At 43.7% G+C, this 20,129-nt stretch overlaps 1 protein-coding gene across 1 annotated transcript; it reads right to left on the bottom strand.

Annotated features, from left to right (window-relative positions):
- Positions 1–6,335: 6,335 nt before the first annotated feature.
- On the bottom strand, positions 6,336–8,387 carry LOC310904682 (olfactory receptor 10A7-like). Its single transcript, XM_083849781.1, has one exon. It carries the CDS (start codon positions 8,031–8,033, stop codon positions 6,924–6,926), a length of 1,110 nt encoding a protein of 369 aa, XP_083705907.1. The 5' UTR covers positions 8,034–8,387; the 3' UTR covers positions 6,336–6,923.
- Between the last annotated feature and the right edge of the window lie 11,742 nt (positions 8,388–20,129).

Raw genomic sequence — 20,129 nt, 5'->3', positions numbered from 1 at the left:
GTGCACCTATTCCCACCCTCACACCCCCAGGAAAAAATATCTGAAACTGAACCATGCTGCCTAGTAGAGGCAAATGTATTGGTTATCCTAGTTGAATTTGCTGCCAAAAGAGAGCAGATGAAGGGCTGCTTTTTCCATGGAATACAAGTGAGCAGGCTTGAGATATGACTCAAACTCTGTGAAGTACATTGACCTTCTTTGAGAATAAACAGTACCTAACAACAGAGGTTTTGCCTGCAGGGTCACCGCCTCCTCTCTCTTTAGTTCCGTGTCTGCATTTTTTCTGTTTATCCTGCTGCAGCTCAGGGTACCTCCTGTGTTGTACCTACCCACCTGCTTCCAGGTGACTACAACATCCTCCTACTGCATTCTCCTCAGTCTTGTGGATCATCACTTTTCCTCTCCTGATGTCCAGTTTTCCTGAGTAGACTCTCCTGTTCTCCTTTCCATGCTATCAAGATGAAAAAAGTGTGCAGTGCATTCTTTTATATCCCTTTTCTTCAAAGCTTTTGCGCAGGTGAGGCACAGTGACTCCGTGCTGTGGGGGACAGCTTGACCTGTTGTCTAGAGGAGTGTGCTGCTTGCTGGAGACCCAGATCTGGGATGTTTTGGAGGAACTACTAAAGCTCACCTGACCCTCTTGACTTAGGAAGGGAAACTTATCCAGAGGGCAGTTGGCACAAGAAGCACTGCAGTTGCCTAGGTCTCACCTCCAGTGCAGCAAGCTGTGATGATGACATGGTGATGGTGATCATATATTTTTCAGAGTCACCATTGCTTTTTTTCATTTTGACAGTATTTGGTACTTAATCGGGTATATGTGTTGCACACTGATTAGTCGCTTTCTGTACAAAGCGATTTTTGACATTTTTCCACTGCTTGTATGAGCGCTGTTGGCTTTAGTATGCAGTGAACATTCTTTTTCAAATATGAATGAAAACCTTCAGAAGGATAGTGAGAGACCTGAGTGAAAGTTCTCCTGGGGAACATCCCCCAAGGAATGTAAGAACATCCTCAAAGGCTGAAAAGAGCACCAAAAAAACGGGACTTATCGGTATGTATATAAAGGACTGGGGAAGAAATTTGAAACCGACCAGCAGAGTGGCGCAGCGGAAGCGTGCTGGGCCCATAACCCAGAGGTCGATGGATCGAAACCATCCTCTGCTATTGGTAGCTTTTCTCTTTGTTTCCATATTAGATTTTTTTATTTAATTATGTTATTATTATTATTGTTATTATTACACGATTTTTTCTATTAAGTGGTGGATTTGTGTGTGTGTATTATTTTTTTTCTTTTTTCTTTTTTTTTATTTAGAACTGTCACCCTGAGCTGCTTTCCCCACGCGTCCTGTGTTGCACGGTGCTGGTGCTGGCCCTTCCGGTGCATTTTCTATCGGTATCAGCTGCTGGCCGAACGCAAACGAGACCGGGAGAGGAAAAAAGAGGAGAAAAGAGGAAAGAAAACTCTACTCTGGCCCGTACGGGGATCGAACCCGCGACCTTGGCGTTATTAGCACCACGCTCTAACCAACTGAGCTAACCGGCCCTGTCGGCCAGCGGGTTTTTCGGCGCCTCTATTGGGCCTTTCCCGGGTTCTGCCTTTTCCGCATAAGATGCTGGTGGGGGGGGACAGCTCCCCCTGTCATCCTGGCAATTAATACAGCGGTACAAAACGTATAGCAGAGGATGGTTTCGATCCATCGACCTCTGGGTTATGGGCCCAGCACGCTTCCGCTGCGCCACTCTGCTCCTGTGATTGTTTTCTGTTGGAGTTGCATATCCACCTTTCTATGGCTGTTGCTGCTTTCGCTGCACAGCCCGGGGGGCGCCCCCACGGGGTGGGGGATGCTGCAGCGGTGTGGTCCCGTGGGGCTCAGTGAGCAGCGTGGTGCTCTCACCCCAGCAGCACAGCCACCCAGCGGTGCGAGCCGACATAACAGCCCCGCTGGCCTTCAAAACCGGGCGAGTACGGACAAATGCGTGGCTGCCCCATCTTCTGTGAGTAACAACCTTGAACGTCTCCTGGGGACGGGGATCAAAGTCCCCTGGCATGTTGCCAAAGGTGAGCAGCAAAAATGCCTGTCAGTGATCTTTGCCTGTTTTCCGGACAGCCTGGTGTTAACTGCCATCCCAGTGTTGGCTCCTACTGCCTTTGCACAGGATTTTAGGAAAGAAGTTAATTATCTTATGCAGAATGTTAAAGAATCAAAGAATGGTTTGGATATAAAGGGACCTTAAAGATCATCTAATTTCAACCCCCCTACCAGGGGCAGGGATACTTTCCACTAGACCAGGTTGCTCAAAGTTTCTCACAAATTTTGGTTTTGCAGAAATGGCAGTTTGAAGAGTTAACTGTTTAATTGTTTTTGGAAAAACAACAACAACAACAACAACAACCTTCCCCCGTCCCCCCAAAAACCAAACAAACCACCACATACATACAAAAGAGAACAACAAACCTGGACTACTCAGCACATCACACACCTTGTATCTACCTTAAAGCATATCAGTGTATTCACAACAGCTCCATGTGTGCAGAAGGAAGACACCTCAACAGTGCTGCAGTTTGGCTCCTCATACTGAAGGAGAAGCTGGGACTGTTGCCCACATGGCTCCCCTGGTATGAAGCCTGTTTGGCCTTGTGGTGGGTTTTTGGCAATGACTGCCCAGCTTCCTCCCTCCTTGCTCTCACAGGTCATTTCCAATGTGTGCAAGGAAGTGGAGGGGACCTTGTGGGGGGGGTTAATGCTATACAACATCTGTGGTACACAGATCTTCTGGTTAATCCATTTCCTCTTTTTGTCTCCTGGGATGACAGACCCAAAGGTTGCCGACTCTATCAAGATGATCAGGCACCTTGTGTAATTTCACTGCTGCACTTGGTTGCTAGCATCTGGTCAGTGGGGTAACAGACTTTTTTCTGGAGCCAAAGATAGACCCTTCACAAGTCACATCTATGTCCTCTGGGTCTGCCTGCTTAAACTACTTGGATGTGCAGGACCTAGAAAGACTAGAAGGGCTCTGGGCCAACCAGCTGCCACATACCATCTCACAAATGCTTCACCTTCATCACCCAAGGAGGCCAGCCAAGCACTTAAGAAGGGCTTGATATGTGTACTAGCAACTCTGGCTCATGGGGCACTTGCTGCCTGGCTGGTGAGACTCTGGACCTTGTCCCTGTGGGTGTATGTAAGTACTGGCTATGCACCAGGGCCATGCTCAGAGAGTGGGACCTCTCATGTTTGTGTCATGTCTAAGTCCAACACCTGTGTCACTGGAGAAACAGGTACAGACTGTGTATAAAGGCAAACATTTTGACCCTGAGGACAGTCAAGCAGGGAGCAGGTTTTGCAGGAAGGTAGTGTAGTGCCTCTCCTTTCAGGATCTGGATGTATGAATCCAAGAATAATGTGGTCTGATCCCAAGAGCTGACCCTGCTTTGAGGATGAGATGGGACTTTAAAGCTCCTGGGGTCCCTCCACTCATCTAGGGGCTATTCTGTCTCAGCCTGTGTCTATATGCTCTTCTCACTCATGGGGGAGCCTGCTGGCTCCTGGAGCCCTTGCCCATATCCTTCCCTTAGAGCCACACCGTTTGCTCTGCCTCTTCCCCACAAGAAAGTGCCTGCATTCGCCAGTACTCCACACTTCTGCCACTTGCTGGAGCAGCATCCCTCATCTTAGATTTGAGTCACTATATAGCAGACGTTTGCATTTTTTTTCTGTTCAAGATTGACAGAAGATGGACACACATCATGGGAAAACACTTGGTGAAGTGAAAGGACCTGGATTTCCTGTTTAAAATGTGGGAAATTTCCACACTTTTCATGTAATTTCTCCTCTCGCCTGTCCATCCCCTCCCCATGCACCCATGCCAGTTCCATATCTAAAACTCATTTCTCCCCAAATGTCCCTGCTCAAACATGTGGCTGTTCAGTACAAAGTACAGAATCATAGAACTCTTTGGGTGGGAAGGGACCTTTAAAGATCATCTAGTCCAACCCTTTGCCATTGGCAGGGACATCTCTTACTAGATCAGGCTGCCCAAGGCCCCATCCAACCTGGTCTTGAACGCTTCCAGGGATGGGGCATCTACAGCTTACCTGGACAACCTGTTCTGCCTCATCACCCTCTGAGTGAAGAATTTCTTCCTAACATCTAATCTAAATCTACCCCCTTTTAGCTTAATAATTGTTATCCCTTTTTCTATCACTACATGCCCTTGTAAAAAGTCTCTCCCCATATTTCTTACAGCTCCCCTTTAAATATTGAATGGTCTCCCCAGAGCCTTCTCTTCTCCAAGTTGAACAACCCCAACTCTCTCAGCCTTTCATTGCAGGAGAGGAGCTCCATCCTTCTGATCATTTTTGTGGCCTTGCTCTGGACCTGCTTGAACAGGTCCATGTCTTTCTTGTGCTGGGGGCCCCAGAGCTGAGCGCAGTACTCCAGGTGGGGTGTCACGAGAGCAGAGCAGTGGGGGAGAATCCCCTCCTTTGACCTTCTGGCCATGCTTGTTGTTATGCAGCCCAGGACACCAGTGGCTTTTTGCTAGTATGCACTGCCAGCTCATGTCCAATTTTTCATCTACAGTACTCTCAAGTCCATCTCCACAGGGTTGCTCTCAATCCATTCATCTTTCAGTCTGTACTGATGTTTGGGATTGCCTAACCCAGGTGTAGCACCTTGCACTTTGACTTGTTAAACTTGTTGAGGTTCACATGGGCCCACTTCTCAAGCCTGTCCAGGTCCCTCTGGATGGCCTCCCTTCCTTCTGTCATGTCAACTGCACCACTCATCTTGGTGTTGTCTGCAAACATGCTGAGGGGTGCACTCGATCCCATTGTCTATGTCACTAATAATGATATTAAACAGCACAAGTCCCAGTACAGATCTCCGAGGAACACCATTCATCACTGATCTCCACTTGGACACAAAGCCATTGACCACAACTCTCTGGAAGTGGCCATCCAGCCAGTTTCTTACCCACCAAACGGTCCACCCTTCAAATCCATATCTCTCCAATTCAGAGAAAATAATGTTTTATAGGACACATCCTGATGCCTGCTTACCTATGCAGACACCTCAATAGATAATTTCTGTTCTCCTAAGCTTCCTTTCTTTCTTTGGGCATTTCCTAATACTCCCTCTGCTCCTTTACCCTCAGACTGTTGAGTCCAGGCAACATGGAGACAAGGATGCAGAAAAGAGGCATGAGCTCACATTTGCAACCCAAGTGTCCACTGTCAGCAGTCCTTCAACCCTCTGCAGTGCCTTCCCAACGGCAGGGTCTGATGTCAGAGCTGTTAAAGCCCTTGTGGGAGATGGTCTCTTAAAGGCCCACAGGAAACCACAAGTTTCTTGCCTCAAGCGCAGGATCTAAGCCATGGTGAGGCCCTGCCCAGTGTATCTTCCACCAATCACTTTGCCAGGGTGTTCCTCCAATATTTTGACACACAGGCAAGTCATCTGCAGACACCCTTGCATCTACAGCCTTGTCGCTCCCATTGCACAGCCTAACAGCCCAGGGAAGTCCTTCTTCTCAAGGGGTCCTCTTTAAGACAAGTCTTCCTGGAGGTGCCTCTGCTTTGTCACTCCACTGCTGCACCCCAAAATGCTGTTTTCCTTCATAACCATATTCCCACACTGCACAGATGGGGTGGGAGTTGCACCATCATTTGCTCTCTGATATGGTTGTGAGCTGTTCTGGAGTAATTCTTCCTGGTGTTGGTTTGCAGCTCTGTGACACAGCAATACTCGCTTCTGATTGCCTGTGGGATCACCATGGGGATTCTCAAAAGCCATCTGGACATGGTCCTGGGCAAGCAGCTATAGGTGACCCTGCTTAAGCAGGTGGGTTGAATCAGATGACCTTAAGAGGTCCCTTCCAACCTCAGCCACTGAGTGATTCTAAGATCTCATGCAGCAGGATCCCTAACCACCTCCCATGCCGTCAGAGAAATACCACAGTCGTGTGTCATCCTCCCCCCGGCCCCCCAAAGGGCTAAAGGGCCATGGACACTGGATTCAGTTTCTTGACACTCTTCTGGAGTGATAGCTGGAGTCCTTTTGGGTTACACCACAGTGCTTAAGCATTCCTTAACTATGCTGCAATATAGGCGTGATCCGAAACCTCCTTGGCTGCCTGAAATCCCCAGGGTTATCTGCTACATTTGGACTGGCAGATATATCACAGACTTATGGGAAAGTCACACTGTTTTGCACTAGAAGCAAAACAGGATGATGTAGGACTTTTATAGCACTGCTAGATATCTGTCTTCAAGCAACCAAATCAAGTTTCTTTCAGCTGTTCAACCAAATCACTCCTTAAATGCTGATGATTGTGCTGATTAGATTGTCATTGACTTTGATGGGGGTGTAGGTGCTGACTTACCTATAGACATCTACAGTCAGATATCATAATCTTGAACTGAATCCCAGCCATATATCCAGTCATCTGAATCTCTCTACTTCATTTTTACTCTCTGTTGGAAGTAAATTATGTCCATGGGACAAGCAATCTTTTGGCATATTCTTCCTAAAAATATGCAATTTTGTTTTCTGACTTTGATGGTACTTTGCTACCCATTAGGTTTACGTATTTTGGAGTCATGTGTTCTTATGACAGTGATTTATTTTATATACGCTTTAAAGCTGAACAGTGTGTAGAAAAAGGGCGAGAGGCCTAAACATATTGTAATTAATATAATGAATTAATGGCTTATTTCTGTAGTCTCTGTAATGTTTTGGACAGTTACATTAAACATAGTATTTATTCAGTACATAGAGAATGTATATTTCTCAGTATTAAAAAAAAAAAAAAAAAAAAAAGATAAAATGTCCAAACTCCTTATAGACTTTGAGGAAAACATTCATTCTTTGATTTTATCCTTTCAAGTGCGAACAATTTTTAGAAAATAAGTGAGTCTATCTGGGCAGATCCATCTTGCTGAACTGTCTCTTTCCAAACGTCTTTCTCAGAGCATGCTTTACCTCTTTGTTTCGTAAGCTGTAGATGATTGGGTTCAGCATAGGAGTTACTACTGTGTAAGAAAGAGCCACCAGTTTCCTGCTCTTTACCAAGAGTCTGGACTTTGGCTTTAAATGTATCAAGCCAGTTGTGCAGTAGAACAGCGTCACCACCACCAGGTGAGCAATGCAGGTGAAGAAAGCCTTGCGCCTTCCTTCAGAAGATGGCATTTGGAGGATGGCATGGATTATCTGGATGTAAGACGCTGCTATCAAGACAAATGGAATCAAAACAATTACAACAGTGGCGATGAACGCAAGAAGCTCGAATAAGTATGTGTCTGAACAGACCAGATCTAGAACAGGAGCAATATCGCAAAAGAAATGCTTAATCTCTTTTGAGCCACAAAAGGGGTAGCTAAACAGCCAGCCAGTGAGTCCTACAGAAAGTGGAATACCAGCAATCCAGCATGCTATGACCATATGAAGACACACTCTCCTGTTCATTGTGGTGGTGTAGTGCAAGGGATGGCATATAGCCACATATCGATCATATGCCATGGCACCTAAGAGGAAACACTCAGAAGTGACAAAGAATATGACAAAGTAAAGTTGCAGGGCACAAGCAGAAAAGGAGATGACCTTTCTCTCCAAGAGCAAATCCACAAGCATCTTGGGTACTATGTTCAATGTAAAGCAAATTTCAATTAAAGCCAGGTTTTTGAGAAAATAGTACATGGGGGTATGCAAGGCAGGGTCAGTGGTTGCAACTAAAATGATGAGAAAGTTCCCTGTCATTGCGATTAGGAACATCAGGAGGATTCCCTCAAAGAGGAAGACCTGAAGAGTGGCGAGGTGCGAGAACCCCTGCAAGGTGAAGTATGTCTGGTTTTTGAGACCCAGTTCTTCGTCTGCTTCCATGTGAAAGAACAACCCAGCCTGTATCAGCCAATAAGAAAGACATGAAGAAGAAAAATCTTTATACGGATGAGGATAAAATACTGAGTGTGTCTGAAATCTGTTCCATAAACTAAGTGGGATGAACAAATATAGATGGGCATATAACATTTTGAGAAGCACACTAAAAAAAGTAAAATATCATAAAAGTAAGGTAATAAGAAAAAACGTGTGCTTAAGTGCAGAAGAGCTAGGATTTTCTTTGCTGTTTTCTTACTTCCCTTTTTAATTAAGCTAAAATATTGCCACATCTACATCAATTCAACCAGTATTTTCTCAGACATGTTTTCATCAGTAGTTCATGTATTTTATTTTCTGTTTGTGAAATGTGAGTTTATTTCCTACTGAAATGAAATCTAATTAAATTCTCTGCTTTACTTTTGGAAAAAGTATTTTCCCTTATTTTCACACGTACATACATATATATGCATAACTAAATTTCAAATAAATAAAGGACAATAAAATTGTTGATGGTACAGCCATACTTTTGATAGCTTGAAGAGTGGACAGAATGCATACTTTTGGTCTCGTCACTGCTAAAATATAAAACAATGATGACCTGCTAACCTTTTTTTTTTTTTTTAAATCTATCATTGCTCTTTATTCAGCTCTACTGTCAGTTGTTTATGAATTCAGTATTCTAAGAAACTTTCCTCTTTCAGTTAATCTGCAATCTATCAGTCCTTATTTAGCTAATTGAAATGTAGATAACCATATTCAAGATAAACATTTGAAGTACCTTTTCTGTTTATACCAGCTACAATAGCAAGTCAGAAACCTATACTGTATTTTTCATTGAGTCCCGTTATTTTCATTGGTTTCCCTATCTGGGAGTGCTTATTGTTCTCTATTTATTAGCACAGAAAGGAGCAGCTACAGGAACTGCAGAAAGCAATATTAGCTGAGAAAGATCCTACCTGACAGCTTGAACTTAAGGCACCCTCTGACATGCACTTTGATCATCAGCACTGTTCGACCTTCTTATGTTTCTTCACAGTAAACTGGAGTTATAAATCTGCATTCTTATACAACACAATCCCTTTCAGGATGTTACCATCTTGACCTGTGTTCCCTCTGATCATTTTAGTGGCCCTATTTTGAACTCTCTTCAAATCATCCGTCTCTTTCATGTACTGAGGGACTCCAAAATGGGACATCTTTCTCCACAGGTGGCCTCACACATGCAAAGCAGAGGGGAATGGGTGCTTCCCTTGACCAGCTGTCTGGCTCTTGCTAACACAGGTGGCTAGGTGGTTATTCCTCTCCACTGCAGGGATACCCTGCTGGCTGACGCTCAGTTTGCCATACGCCAGGACTCACACATCCCTTTCTGCAGAACTACTCCCCAGACTGTCAATGCCAATCTGATTCATCATTTGTGCCAGGGCCATGACTTGGCATTTATCTTCATGACATTCCTGTGTATGGACCTTTTCCCCTATTCCCAAATTGCTGGCATCTGGAAACTCCCGAGGATGTTCTCCTCCATCACATCTTCCCAGTCACTGACGGAGATGTGAAGAAACATTAGTCTCAGTATCAGTCCATGAAGAATGCCTCTTAGAGCCAGCTACCACCTAGACTCATATTGTTGAATGTACCTGTGAAAGCTTGATGGTCTAAACAGTTTTTTTTTTTTCACTCACCAATTAGTTTTTTCATCCAGTTCCTATCTTCCCAATTTGGCTACAAGGCTATAGTGTCAAGAATTGCTGAAGTCATTAAATGACATCTACCACTTTCCCCTGTAGTCAGTCATCTCATCACTATCACACCCACTCTGAGCCAGTCATGTCAGTGTGATGGTCAGGCATGACTTATTTTTGGTAAATCTGTGCATTAACAAATTCCTTCTTTCCCTTCATTTTCTTGGACATGGCTTCCAGGAAGATTTGCTTCATATTCTTCCCTTGGGCCTGAGGTGAAACTGACATTCCTCAGATCTTCCTTCTTGGCTTCTTGGCTTACTTGAAGATGGACACATTTTTTTTTTTATTTTTTTTTTCTGTCACTGGGAAACTCCCCCAATGACCTTGACCTGTCAAAGACGACAAATAGTAATCTGGTAATGACATCAGCCAGTTCTCTCAGCACCATCCACTGCATCCAGTCCCATGGACTTCAGTGGGTTCAGCTTACTGAAGTACTCTATAACCTGATTGTCCTCTGCTATGGGTAGCACCTCCCTTTTCCAAAGTGTGCAACTACTTTGTTTCTTTAAAAAATATTCTTTTTCAGAGCAAAAAAATCTGTCTTCTTACAAGGCATTTTACTGAATGATCAAGAAAAACTCTTGTGTTATTTCTGCAAACATCTGTATGACAAAACAGCAGCTGAGAAAACCATTTAAATTTCCCTTATAATCTATGAATAGGAAAGAGAACTCTCAGATGTTCTTTTTGTTCATCCTTTGGAAGTAATATCTCTCTTACATCTCAGTCAGTCTTAAATAATATGTAAATATAAAAATATTTAATTATATATATATAATAAATATGGCTCAGACATTGTATGCATTACAAATATCTAGAGTTTTTAGATGCATGCTATTCTGCCCTTTAAAAACAAATTATTTTTTCTTGAGCCATCTATATTAACACCATTTTTTGACAGTTTTTGTTACCAAAAAGTCCAGAAAATACCCATATACCTCAATTTTCATGAGAAGCCATCTAGAGCTTCTGATATGACGCCTTTGTTCGTGAGTTCAGATACTGGGATACCTTCTTCTGCCTTTTGGGCAACACTTCAAGTCTGTAAACAGTTTCATGTAGGATCCTGAAGAGACAGTGAGGTTTCGCTGTTTTGAACTACATTTTGTCTTATATTGCTTTCTGAGATCGCAACTCCTCTCTGGCTTCATTACCAAGTATACTCAGAAGACAAAACACCTCCCTTGGTATTGCAGCAGACAAAGAACAATTTAAATTAATGAAAGTTATTATTTTTTAATCTTAAATGCACAGAAGCAATAAGTTTGTTAAGGGAGATATAGAGCAATTTGAAGATGGTGGACTCCTCCAGTTGTCCTGTCCCAGGACTTTTTCTGCCCAGCCCCTGATGCCCACCCTGGTGCGCGGACACCCTGAGCTCTCTGCCCAGGCTGGGGGATGTGGCTGCCACTTTCCCCTTTTCAGGTTCAGCTGGTAGCAAAGCTGAATGTTGTGTCCCAGATCCACACAGAAACACCAGATAGACACAGGACACTGACATGACAGGTCGGAAGGGCTGCCTTCAACAACACACAGGACTCTCGTAAATGTAGACACCAAGAGTCAAGACCCTTCCCCCTCTGGCTGGTAGAGATAGAAGTTCACTAGTGAAGGCACACACAGAGCACTCTCCAAGTTCACGCACACATGCATTTGCAGATCCTTTGAGTACCTGGCACGGCCCCTCTGTCCACTCAGCAGCCCTGCCCATACTCCTGGACCCCTTCACCCCCTTCACACGTCACCTTCTCGCTGGCCAGTCCAGCTTGAAGTTCGCTGCAGATGCACACACTCACACAGCTGTGCCTCAGGCACACCATGTCCCCGAGTCCCTCTGAGTGTACCAGTACAGACCCCTACCTAGATGCAAGGCCCCCCCTACTTGCTGGCTGGTCCAGCTTAAAGTTTGCTAGTGAATACACACACACACCCCATGCATACAAGGTTGGGGAAGATACAGACACTCAGTCTGCCAGCAGCAGGCAGCAGGCACACGGGCTGTGACCTGCGGCCCTGTTCCAGCCACTAGTGAGGAGTCTGTGCTCACACCAGTGCCCTGAGTAGCTGCTTTGGGAACAAACACCACTCCCGCCCCATGGCTGGGAGTAAAAGACTCACATTCACTCCAACTACTGATGCTAAGACCTCGGTCACTCTAGCAGCGGGCACCATAGGGCAAAGGTGCCCCTTGTCTGGCTCCAGTTGCTGGCAGCCAGTCCACTCACACAGTTCCCTCCCAGCAACTGGCACTCCATGCTCAAAGTCTGTAGGACCCTTTCAGATCCGGAGAGCTCTGGCCCCACCAATTCCTGATGTTAGGATCCCCACGTGCTCCAGCAGATGGCACCAATTCCACTTGCACACACACACACACACACCCAAGTCACATCAGTGACTGCTGCCGAGACATCCTCACTCGCTCCAGCAGCTGACACCACAGGCTGGGGTGCCTGCCCTGCCTTGACCTAACTGCAGTAGCTGGCACTTAGGGTCATGCAGAGTTTTTGTTACAGATGTATAAATATTAATTAGCTTTCTGGATAGACATTATAGTAAATTAAGTGATATAGACATTTCTGGGCCTGGTTAATTTGACCTATTTATGTGACAGATAGATGTCACTGAGTTCTTGAATTAGGAACTCTGATGATATATATTACCCAGACATATAAGGCAGACATATAAAATAGATCAGATGAACGACTTTCAAACAAATTTTTCTCACTCTCTTCATTTGCAATTGAGGAAGACCAGACAACTACCTTTGATATAGGCATCTACACCACAGATATAAGAACTAAGAGTAATCTAGAACTTAACATTAGTAAAGAACTGGTCTATCCACTATAAATTGAGTTTCATCTTATTCTGTACTGAGTTTCAGCTGTATCAAATGAAAAAAAAAAAAAGAAAAGACAAGCAGGCTGACAAGAAGATATCACAGAATCACAGAATGGCCTGGGTTGGAAGGGACCTCAAAAATCATCTAATTCCAACCCCCCTGCCTTAGGCAGGGATGCCACCCACTAGATGAGGTTGCTAACCTGGTCTTGAACACCTCCAGGGATGGGGCATCCACAACCTCTATGGGCAACCTGTGCCAGTGCCTCACCACCCTGTGAGTGAGAAACTTCCTCCTAATCTCTAATCTAAATCTCCTCTCTTTTAGTTAAAAACAATTCCCCCTTGTCCTGTCATTAGTTCATTGAGCTAAGAGTCCCTCTCCATCTTTTTTATAAGACCCCTTCAAGTACTGAAAGTTTGCAATGAGGTGCAGGCTGATCAGCCCCACCTCTCTCAGCCTTTCTTCGTAGGAGAGGTGCCTTGATCATCTTTGTGTCCCTCCTCTGGGCCTATTCTAACAGATCCACAAGCTTCTTGTGCTGGGGGCCCCACACCTGGACACAGTGCTCCAAGTGGGGCCTCAGAAGGGCAGAGCAGAGGGGCACAATCACCCCCCTCGACCTGCTGCCCACTCCTCTTTTGATGCAGCCCAGGACGCAGATGCCCTTCGGGGCTGCAGGCACGCACTGCTGGCTCATGTTGAGCTTTTCATCCACCATAACCCCCAAGTCCTTCTCTGCAGGACTGCTCTCAATGAGTTCTTCTCCCAGTCCGTACTCACGTTTGGGATAGCCGCAGCTCATGTGCAGCACCTTGCACTTGGACTTGTTGAACCTCATTAGGTTCACGTGGGACAATTCTCTAGCTTGTCCATGTCACGTTGGATGGCATCCCTTCCTTCTATTGTAGCGACTACACCACTCAGCTTGGTGTCATGTGCAAATTTGCTGAGGGTGCACACTTGATCCCACTGTCTATGTCATTAATAAAGATATTAAACAGTACCAGTCCAAGGACAGACCCCTGAAGTACACCACTCAACACAGGCCCCCTGAGGCCATGATTTTATTAAAAGACATGATTTTATTATGCCAATTGCATCTTTATCTGTAAGACACAGTAATTTGTAAATGATGAGGCATTGAGAAAACTGAATAAATTCCATATATGTAATATGAAACAGTCCTTTCCTAAGCTTATTATTTCCCTACCCTGGGAAACCAACTGGGTCACTCAAGTTTCAGAATTTAAGAAAGCTTGTGTGAAGATTGGCTCTTTGGGAAACTGGTGATGTGACTTCAAGCTAAAACCACAGGTCAGATGTAAGTAGTTTGTAATAACTTGCCCTGTATTAGCATAGCTGGGTTATCTGCAAAGGACCATAAGTACATAAAAGCATATCCAGAGCACAGAAAATAGGACTTGGGGTTTGTTCCTACAAGACAGTGAAATAAGCCAGAACACAGAGACAAAAAAATAACATGTATTCATCCATATTTCTCAGAGAAGAAGAAAACAGTCATGTCCCTGAGGCTTATCAACTATTATTGAAACTGAGGAAAGATTATTTGGATTTTTTTTCACATTGCGAAAACATTTTAAGAGTTGGAATTTTAAATATGCTACTAGGATGTAGAGATTGGATCCAAGGATTGATTTGAATGGTGTATCTTTACATACATGCATGGAAAACAGTTTTTAAATTTTTTACATTGCATTTCAATATTTGCTTTACCCAAGCTTCAGCATGGTATCAGTTATAGGAAAACAAAATCAAACCAACTTTACAGAATTCATGCTCCTGGGATTTAGCAATTTCCCTGACCTTCAGGCTCCTCTCTTCCTTCTCTTGCTGGTGATCTACATGGTGACAATGGCGGGCACTGGACTATAAAAATATAAGCTATTGGAGGTAATTTCTTCAACAAGCATATGGTCATTGATGTGATGATTTGCCCAGTCACAAGTGGAGCTGAGTGGTGGTTTGAAATACATATATGTTTTTGGTTAAATTGAAATAAGTTTATTACAAAAAATTGTAAAACTAAACAAGTTTATTTAAAACTAAACAATTTTGATTAAACTGAAAACATCTTTGTCATGTCTTTAAATTATATCAATTACTTAGAAGTCAAAAGCCGCAAGAATTAAAAATGTGTTGTATGACACAAAAGATGACCTGGGCCAAATGCTATGTGGTGTGTGTATGAAGGACAGGATTCAGCTGCCTGAATGTAGAGATATGGTGTCCTTTAGGTGCTGTTGGGATGCCTAGCTGTACTACACCTACTGCTCTGAAAGCACGTAGATCCCTCATAAGGCACAGGTCATTTTTCCCTGCCTTGTGAACATGTCTTGGATGTCTGAGTGCTTCTCCTGTACTCTACGTGGCCATGCCAGAAGGAACTTGTGGCAGTGTGGGTGAGAGCTAGCCTGCTCTACCTGTCCAGGTGTTGGGTACCACTTCCTGAGGAGGCACCTTTAGCACCTTGGCAATACTTCCCCGGGGTCAAAAATGATAAAGACATTTGTACCTGTGACTCTATTTAGTGACTCTATTCTTTCAGATAGAAAGGAACCTGAAAATTAAAGGTCTGTCTGCTCTCACCACAATAGATTGGGTTAACTTGAAGGTCATGGAAAAAAATAGGCTTTGCCAAAAAGGGAGCATTCAAACCCATCAGTAGTGCCACTGTCCCTTCACCAATTACTTGGGGATCAGGAGGAAGCTGCACACTACAGGTGTGTGGCCAGGGGTGGCCACCTTTTCTACTATGGTTAGCCAACTAAGCAAGAAGAGCTGTACCTATGCCAGGAATGCAAAGGCTCCTCAGAAGTCAGTGGAATGCCACAAACACCTCTCCTGCATGTGATTATATAAGTAAAGTGGTGTAAGATGATCAAATGCATTGTCTTCCAGTGTTGACAAAAAGGTGACTGAAAATAGGGTTCATACGACCTAGTTTTATATGTAGAAGTTCAGACCCCGAGCTCATTCCCTTGGCTCCCTTTATGACTAGAGGTGATGAAGAGTCTTCTCTGGAAAAGTACTAGTTTGCTCTTCATATCAAACTACTCTTCATAACTACTGACTGTAAAGGAAACTAGGATGACTAGCTCAGAGCCTGCATATCCAATTTTTATGTTTAAGAATGCAGTAAATTAATCCAATATCAGTAAGACACTTACACTTCAGCTTTTGGTTCCCTTAATATACAACAGCCAGAAAAGGTACTTTTAGGATGAAATTAAATGACTAAATTATGTCTTCTGTAGGAGGAGATGAATCTAATACCAGGTTGTGCTCTCTGTACTGATTTTATCTAGTCCAAAAAAAAGGGAGCTAAGGGTCAGATACAGACACCTATGCCACAGATATCCCCATCAAATTAAATAAACCTTCCGAATTAGTCAACTAGACTTCCCCTCTCATTCTCTTGGTAAGCAATAGACATGCCTCAAGAAAGATTGATCCCGTTGTAACTTTCAGGTAGCTTATAAGAACTGACAAGCAACTGCAGACAGAATCATGTGCAAAAATATCCGAAAGCCCTGATTTTCACATTGATTCTAAACCTGGAAGTGAGTGTAATGAATCCTCAAAATAGTTTCCTATTTTATTGTTGCTGCTCATTATCTTTAGTTAAACAATACAGAACTGTCTAGATTAAATACCAAACCTTTGGGTACATATACAGGATTCAACTTGTCCATTTCTTTGCAACTAGTTCCCTCTGGAACAGACAAGCCGTGCCCTTACTGCTGCTCAAGCTTGTATTTATTCAATAGTTTCTCGTAGCTTTTTGTGAATACCAACTATGGCACTGTTTTTCAAGTTTGCATGTTGGTTCCCATTGCTGTCTGAAACACAGCTCACTGTTAGATCTTTTTCGTTAATTTAGATAGCTTTGCTTTCGCGTGTATCTGAATTCCTCAGCGCAAACCAATCTGCCTTAACACTGAGTGAGGCCTGCCTTAACCTGCCTTCAGTCCTGAGACATTTAAATGTTCTTTAATTTCCCTCTCTGTTTCCTAAGCTTGTGCTAGGATGGTGTGGTTGAAGAGGCAGGTTCTACAAGCAGAAAGATGTTGCATGTAGACATGTGAAGATGAAAAATCTGCTCAGATACTTTGCAAATGTACTTTTATTGTGTTTGTGGACTGAAACAGAGAGAGAAATGTGGTTTCCAAGCAAGCTGGTGCAGAATGTCTCTTATCTGCATTGCAAGGGTAGATGGTGGATGCTGAAATTCAGAATCTGGCATCACCTGCAGTAGCAGCTTCTGTAAGCAGACCTCTGTGAATTTTGCAGTTTACTGAAATAACAGTGACAACATCTTGGTTCATCTCATGTTAGCTTCTGCTGCTATGATAAAAACTCATAAGTGTGCAGGGATCTTCAGAACTGCTGTTATTCATTCCACAGAAGATAAAGGGCAGAGTCAATCTCATGGAGAAGGCATAGGAGCTACTGCACTTTCATCTACACTAGGCAGCCTTATGCAAATGGTGGTAAACACAGCTTGGGCAGAAGGGCATAACTAACCCTGGAGTTCTCCGGTGTAAATAAGTGCAAATACAAAGACTCCCTTTATACAAAGACATTCTCACTTCTTAGGTGTGATTCATCCCATCCTTAAATAGAAATCTGAAATAATCTTCTCTAATAATAACATCCTCATTTCATTTGCTAAAATTTCTTTCATATAATCCAATATATGCTGTACATTGCCTTAGAATCCCATTCCTTCTGCTTATCTCACCCTTCAACCATGTGTGTTTTGGGAATAATTATAGATGCCAGAATAGTACTATTTTTCTAACAAAGCTTTAACCTGGGAAGATACAATTTGGATTTTAGATGGGAGAGAAGCTAATATCCTATGAATGTGACATATTTCTTTCTCACTTTTCTGAAATGTTTTCCTCTGACAACAGAGACAAAAGTACTAATCAAGGTATAAATAGACAGCAAAATCAGAAATTGTTTAACTGAAATATTTATTGTGGAATTTAATGGTCATGCAATCTGAATTGATACTCCTGTTTAAGTTAAGAAATATGAATAGAACTGATGAAATAGAAAGGTGTAATTTTACTGTATGTGTTGGAAATTTGAAATCTACATCTTAAGAATTCTTTTTTATTGGGGAGGAGAAGGCTGTTTCCTGCTGAAATCTGGATATTGTGAAACTTTCTAAATAAGGAAATTAAAAAAAAAAAAAAGAAGAAGAAAAGAAGAAATGAAGAAAGATAATTGATGTCACAGAAAACTTTTAGAAAAATATCCATAATGATATGTCTTAGGTGGGCTGGTGAGGATTTTGGAGCAGTCCAAGCCTTTGCAATCAGGATGAAGATATCAGATGAGTAGTCAGAGACCAGGTTTTCCTGTTTCCTGAAGAAGATGGTCCCAAGGGAGTTGCTAACAGTATGAGTTAGATGATTCTAGAAAACAGTGTCCTGTCTGCTTGGCCTAGCATGTTCATTAACAAAGCAGGAATACTGTCCTTGGGGTAAGCTGTCTGTCTAGAAGCCGATGGAGAAGTGTTCCTGGAGGATATTCAGATATCAGACACCAAACATTGTAAGAATTTTAACAAAGACGTGTAAGATCCTGCATCTGGGATAACATGACCAAAGAGCCCCATACACCTTTTCTGAAAGGGACCTGGGGGTCCTGATGGACAACAAACTGAGTATGAGTCAGCAGTGTGCTGATCCAGCAGCAAAGGCAAATTAGATCCTGGGCTGCATCCAAACGGGCATTGCTAGCAGAGACAGAAATGCGATCATTCCACTCAGCAATTGTCAGGCTGCACTGGGAGCACTGCGTCTAGTTCTGGTTCCCACAGTTCAGAAAAGATGCAGACAGACTGAAGAAGATCCAAAGGAGGACCATGAAGATGATCAGAGGGCTGGAAAACCTGCCCTATAAATAAAGACTGAAGGAGTTCTGCGATTCTGAGTTAGGTCTTTTCACCCTGGAGAATAGAAGGCTTAGGGCTTCCTTCCTTCCTTCCTTCCTTCCTTCCTTCCTTCCTTCCTTCCTTCCTTCCTTCCTTCCTTCCTTCCTTCCTTCCTTCCTTCCTTCCTTCCTTCCTTCCTTCCTTCCTTCCTTCCTTCCTTCCTTCCTTCCTTCCTTTCTTCCTTCCTTCCTTTCTTCCTTCCTTTCTTTCTTTCTCTCTCTCTTTCTCTCTCTCTCTCTTTCTTTCTCTTTCTCTCTCTTTCTTTCTCTTTCTCTCTCTTTTTTCCTTCCTTCCTTCCTTCCTTCCTTCCTTCCTTCCTTCCTTCCTTCCTTCCTTCCTTCCTTCCTTCCTTCCTTCCTTCCTTCCTTCCTTCCTTCCTTCCTTCCTATTAAACCTCCCAACAGAGATTTAATACTGGTCTGAGATGTCTTTTCTGAACTGTCTGCAGATTCTGAGCTTTCTCAGCTAAGACATATTTATTGTCTGCAAAAGATGAGATAAAAATCAGCCTAACTTCAAATACTCCATCCTCTTTTCTGTTTATGATTTGCAAGCTGTGCCTTTATAGAATCATAGAATATCAGAGTTGGAAGGGACCCACAAGAATTATTGAGTCCAATACCTGGGTCCCCAAAGGACCATTAAAAAAAAAATCAGATCACATGTCTGAGAGCATTGTCCAAATACTTATTGAACTCTGGCAGGCTCTGTGCCATGACCACTGCCCTGGGGAGCCTGTTCCACTGCCCAACTGCCCTCTTGGTGAAGAATCTTTTCCTGATACCCAACCTGAACCTCGCCTGTCATTCTGTGGTGAAATAGATCAGATTTCACTTGTCTCAGAGGTTGTTATTTGATGCATGCATCCCTAAGATTTGTGAATCCAGGCCCAAAGACATTGTGGGCAGACATTACTTTTAGACAGTGACAGAGGCCTGGAACTGCAGTTTTTGAGCACCCACATCATAACATGTATGCATTTTGCTCTGAAAACAACACTTTCTAGTGGAGTGGAACTCATAACCTGGTCTCAGACAAATAAAATGTTTACAATGGCCCTTTGAAAGAGTCATTTCCAGAGGTGAATTGAACATCCCATTGGGGACCCATGTAGAATTGTGATGGCAGTTCATTGAGGAACACTGGGTGAGCTGGGCACCTCTGAGGTGGGTGGATCTGGGTGGGCAGTATTTCAGGGAATTGGTCAAGGCTTTGGGATGGGGAAGAGGGTATGATGCAAAATGGGAGCTGAGTGGAGCTGGGTGGTAGGAATGAGACAACTGGGACCTGAAAGTTGTTATAGGGTGATACCACATCACCTAGGAGAAGATGGTCTAGCCATCCATTTCTGGAAAGCTAGGGAAATGGTCTTTGGCAAGTGGAAGTTTAGGGGTTGCAGGGGCAGTCTACAAAGCACCACTGAAATAATGGGGTCTGATGGGGTGGGAAATTGGCCTGGGGCAGGCAAAGCTTTATGTGGAGAATCTGGCTACCATCTCTGTGAGGCTGGACTGCTGGGGGCCTGCAGGTTAGGCTAGAGGTGTATCGGGAAAACTGAGTCTGAGGGCTCTGTTTTACGACTGAGCAGCAGTGCTTGAGGCGGGGGAGCACAGGAGAGGAGGGTAGTCCCACAGCTGGGATAGCAGTGATGTGTAGGCCAGACGGATACCGTGTGTGTGTAG

This window comes from Anser anser (assembly GCF_964211835.1).
Source record: "Anser anser genome assembly, chromosome: 10".
Taxonomy (NCBI): domain Eukaryota; kingdom Metazoa; phylum Chordata; class Aves; order Anseriformes; family Anatidae; genus Anser; species Anser anser.
Note: the sequence above shows the minus strand (reverse complement) of the source record. Positions and strands in the feature narration are given on the sequence as shown.

Coding starts and splice junctions, on each gene's coding strand:
- LOC310904682 (XM_083849781.1), bottom strand. CDS start 8,033: ATGTTATATGCCCATCTATATTTGTTCATCCCACTTAGTTTATGGAAC.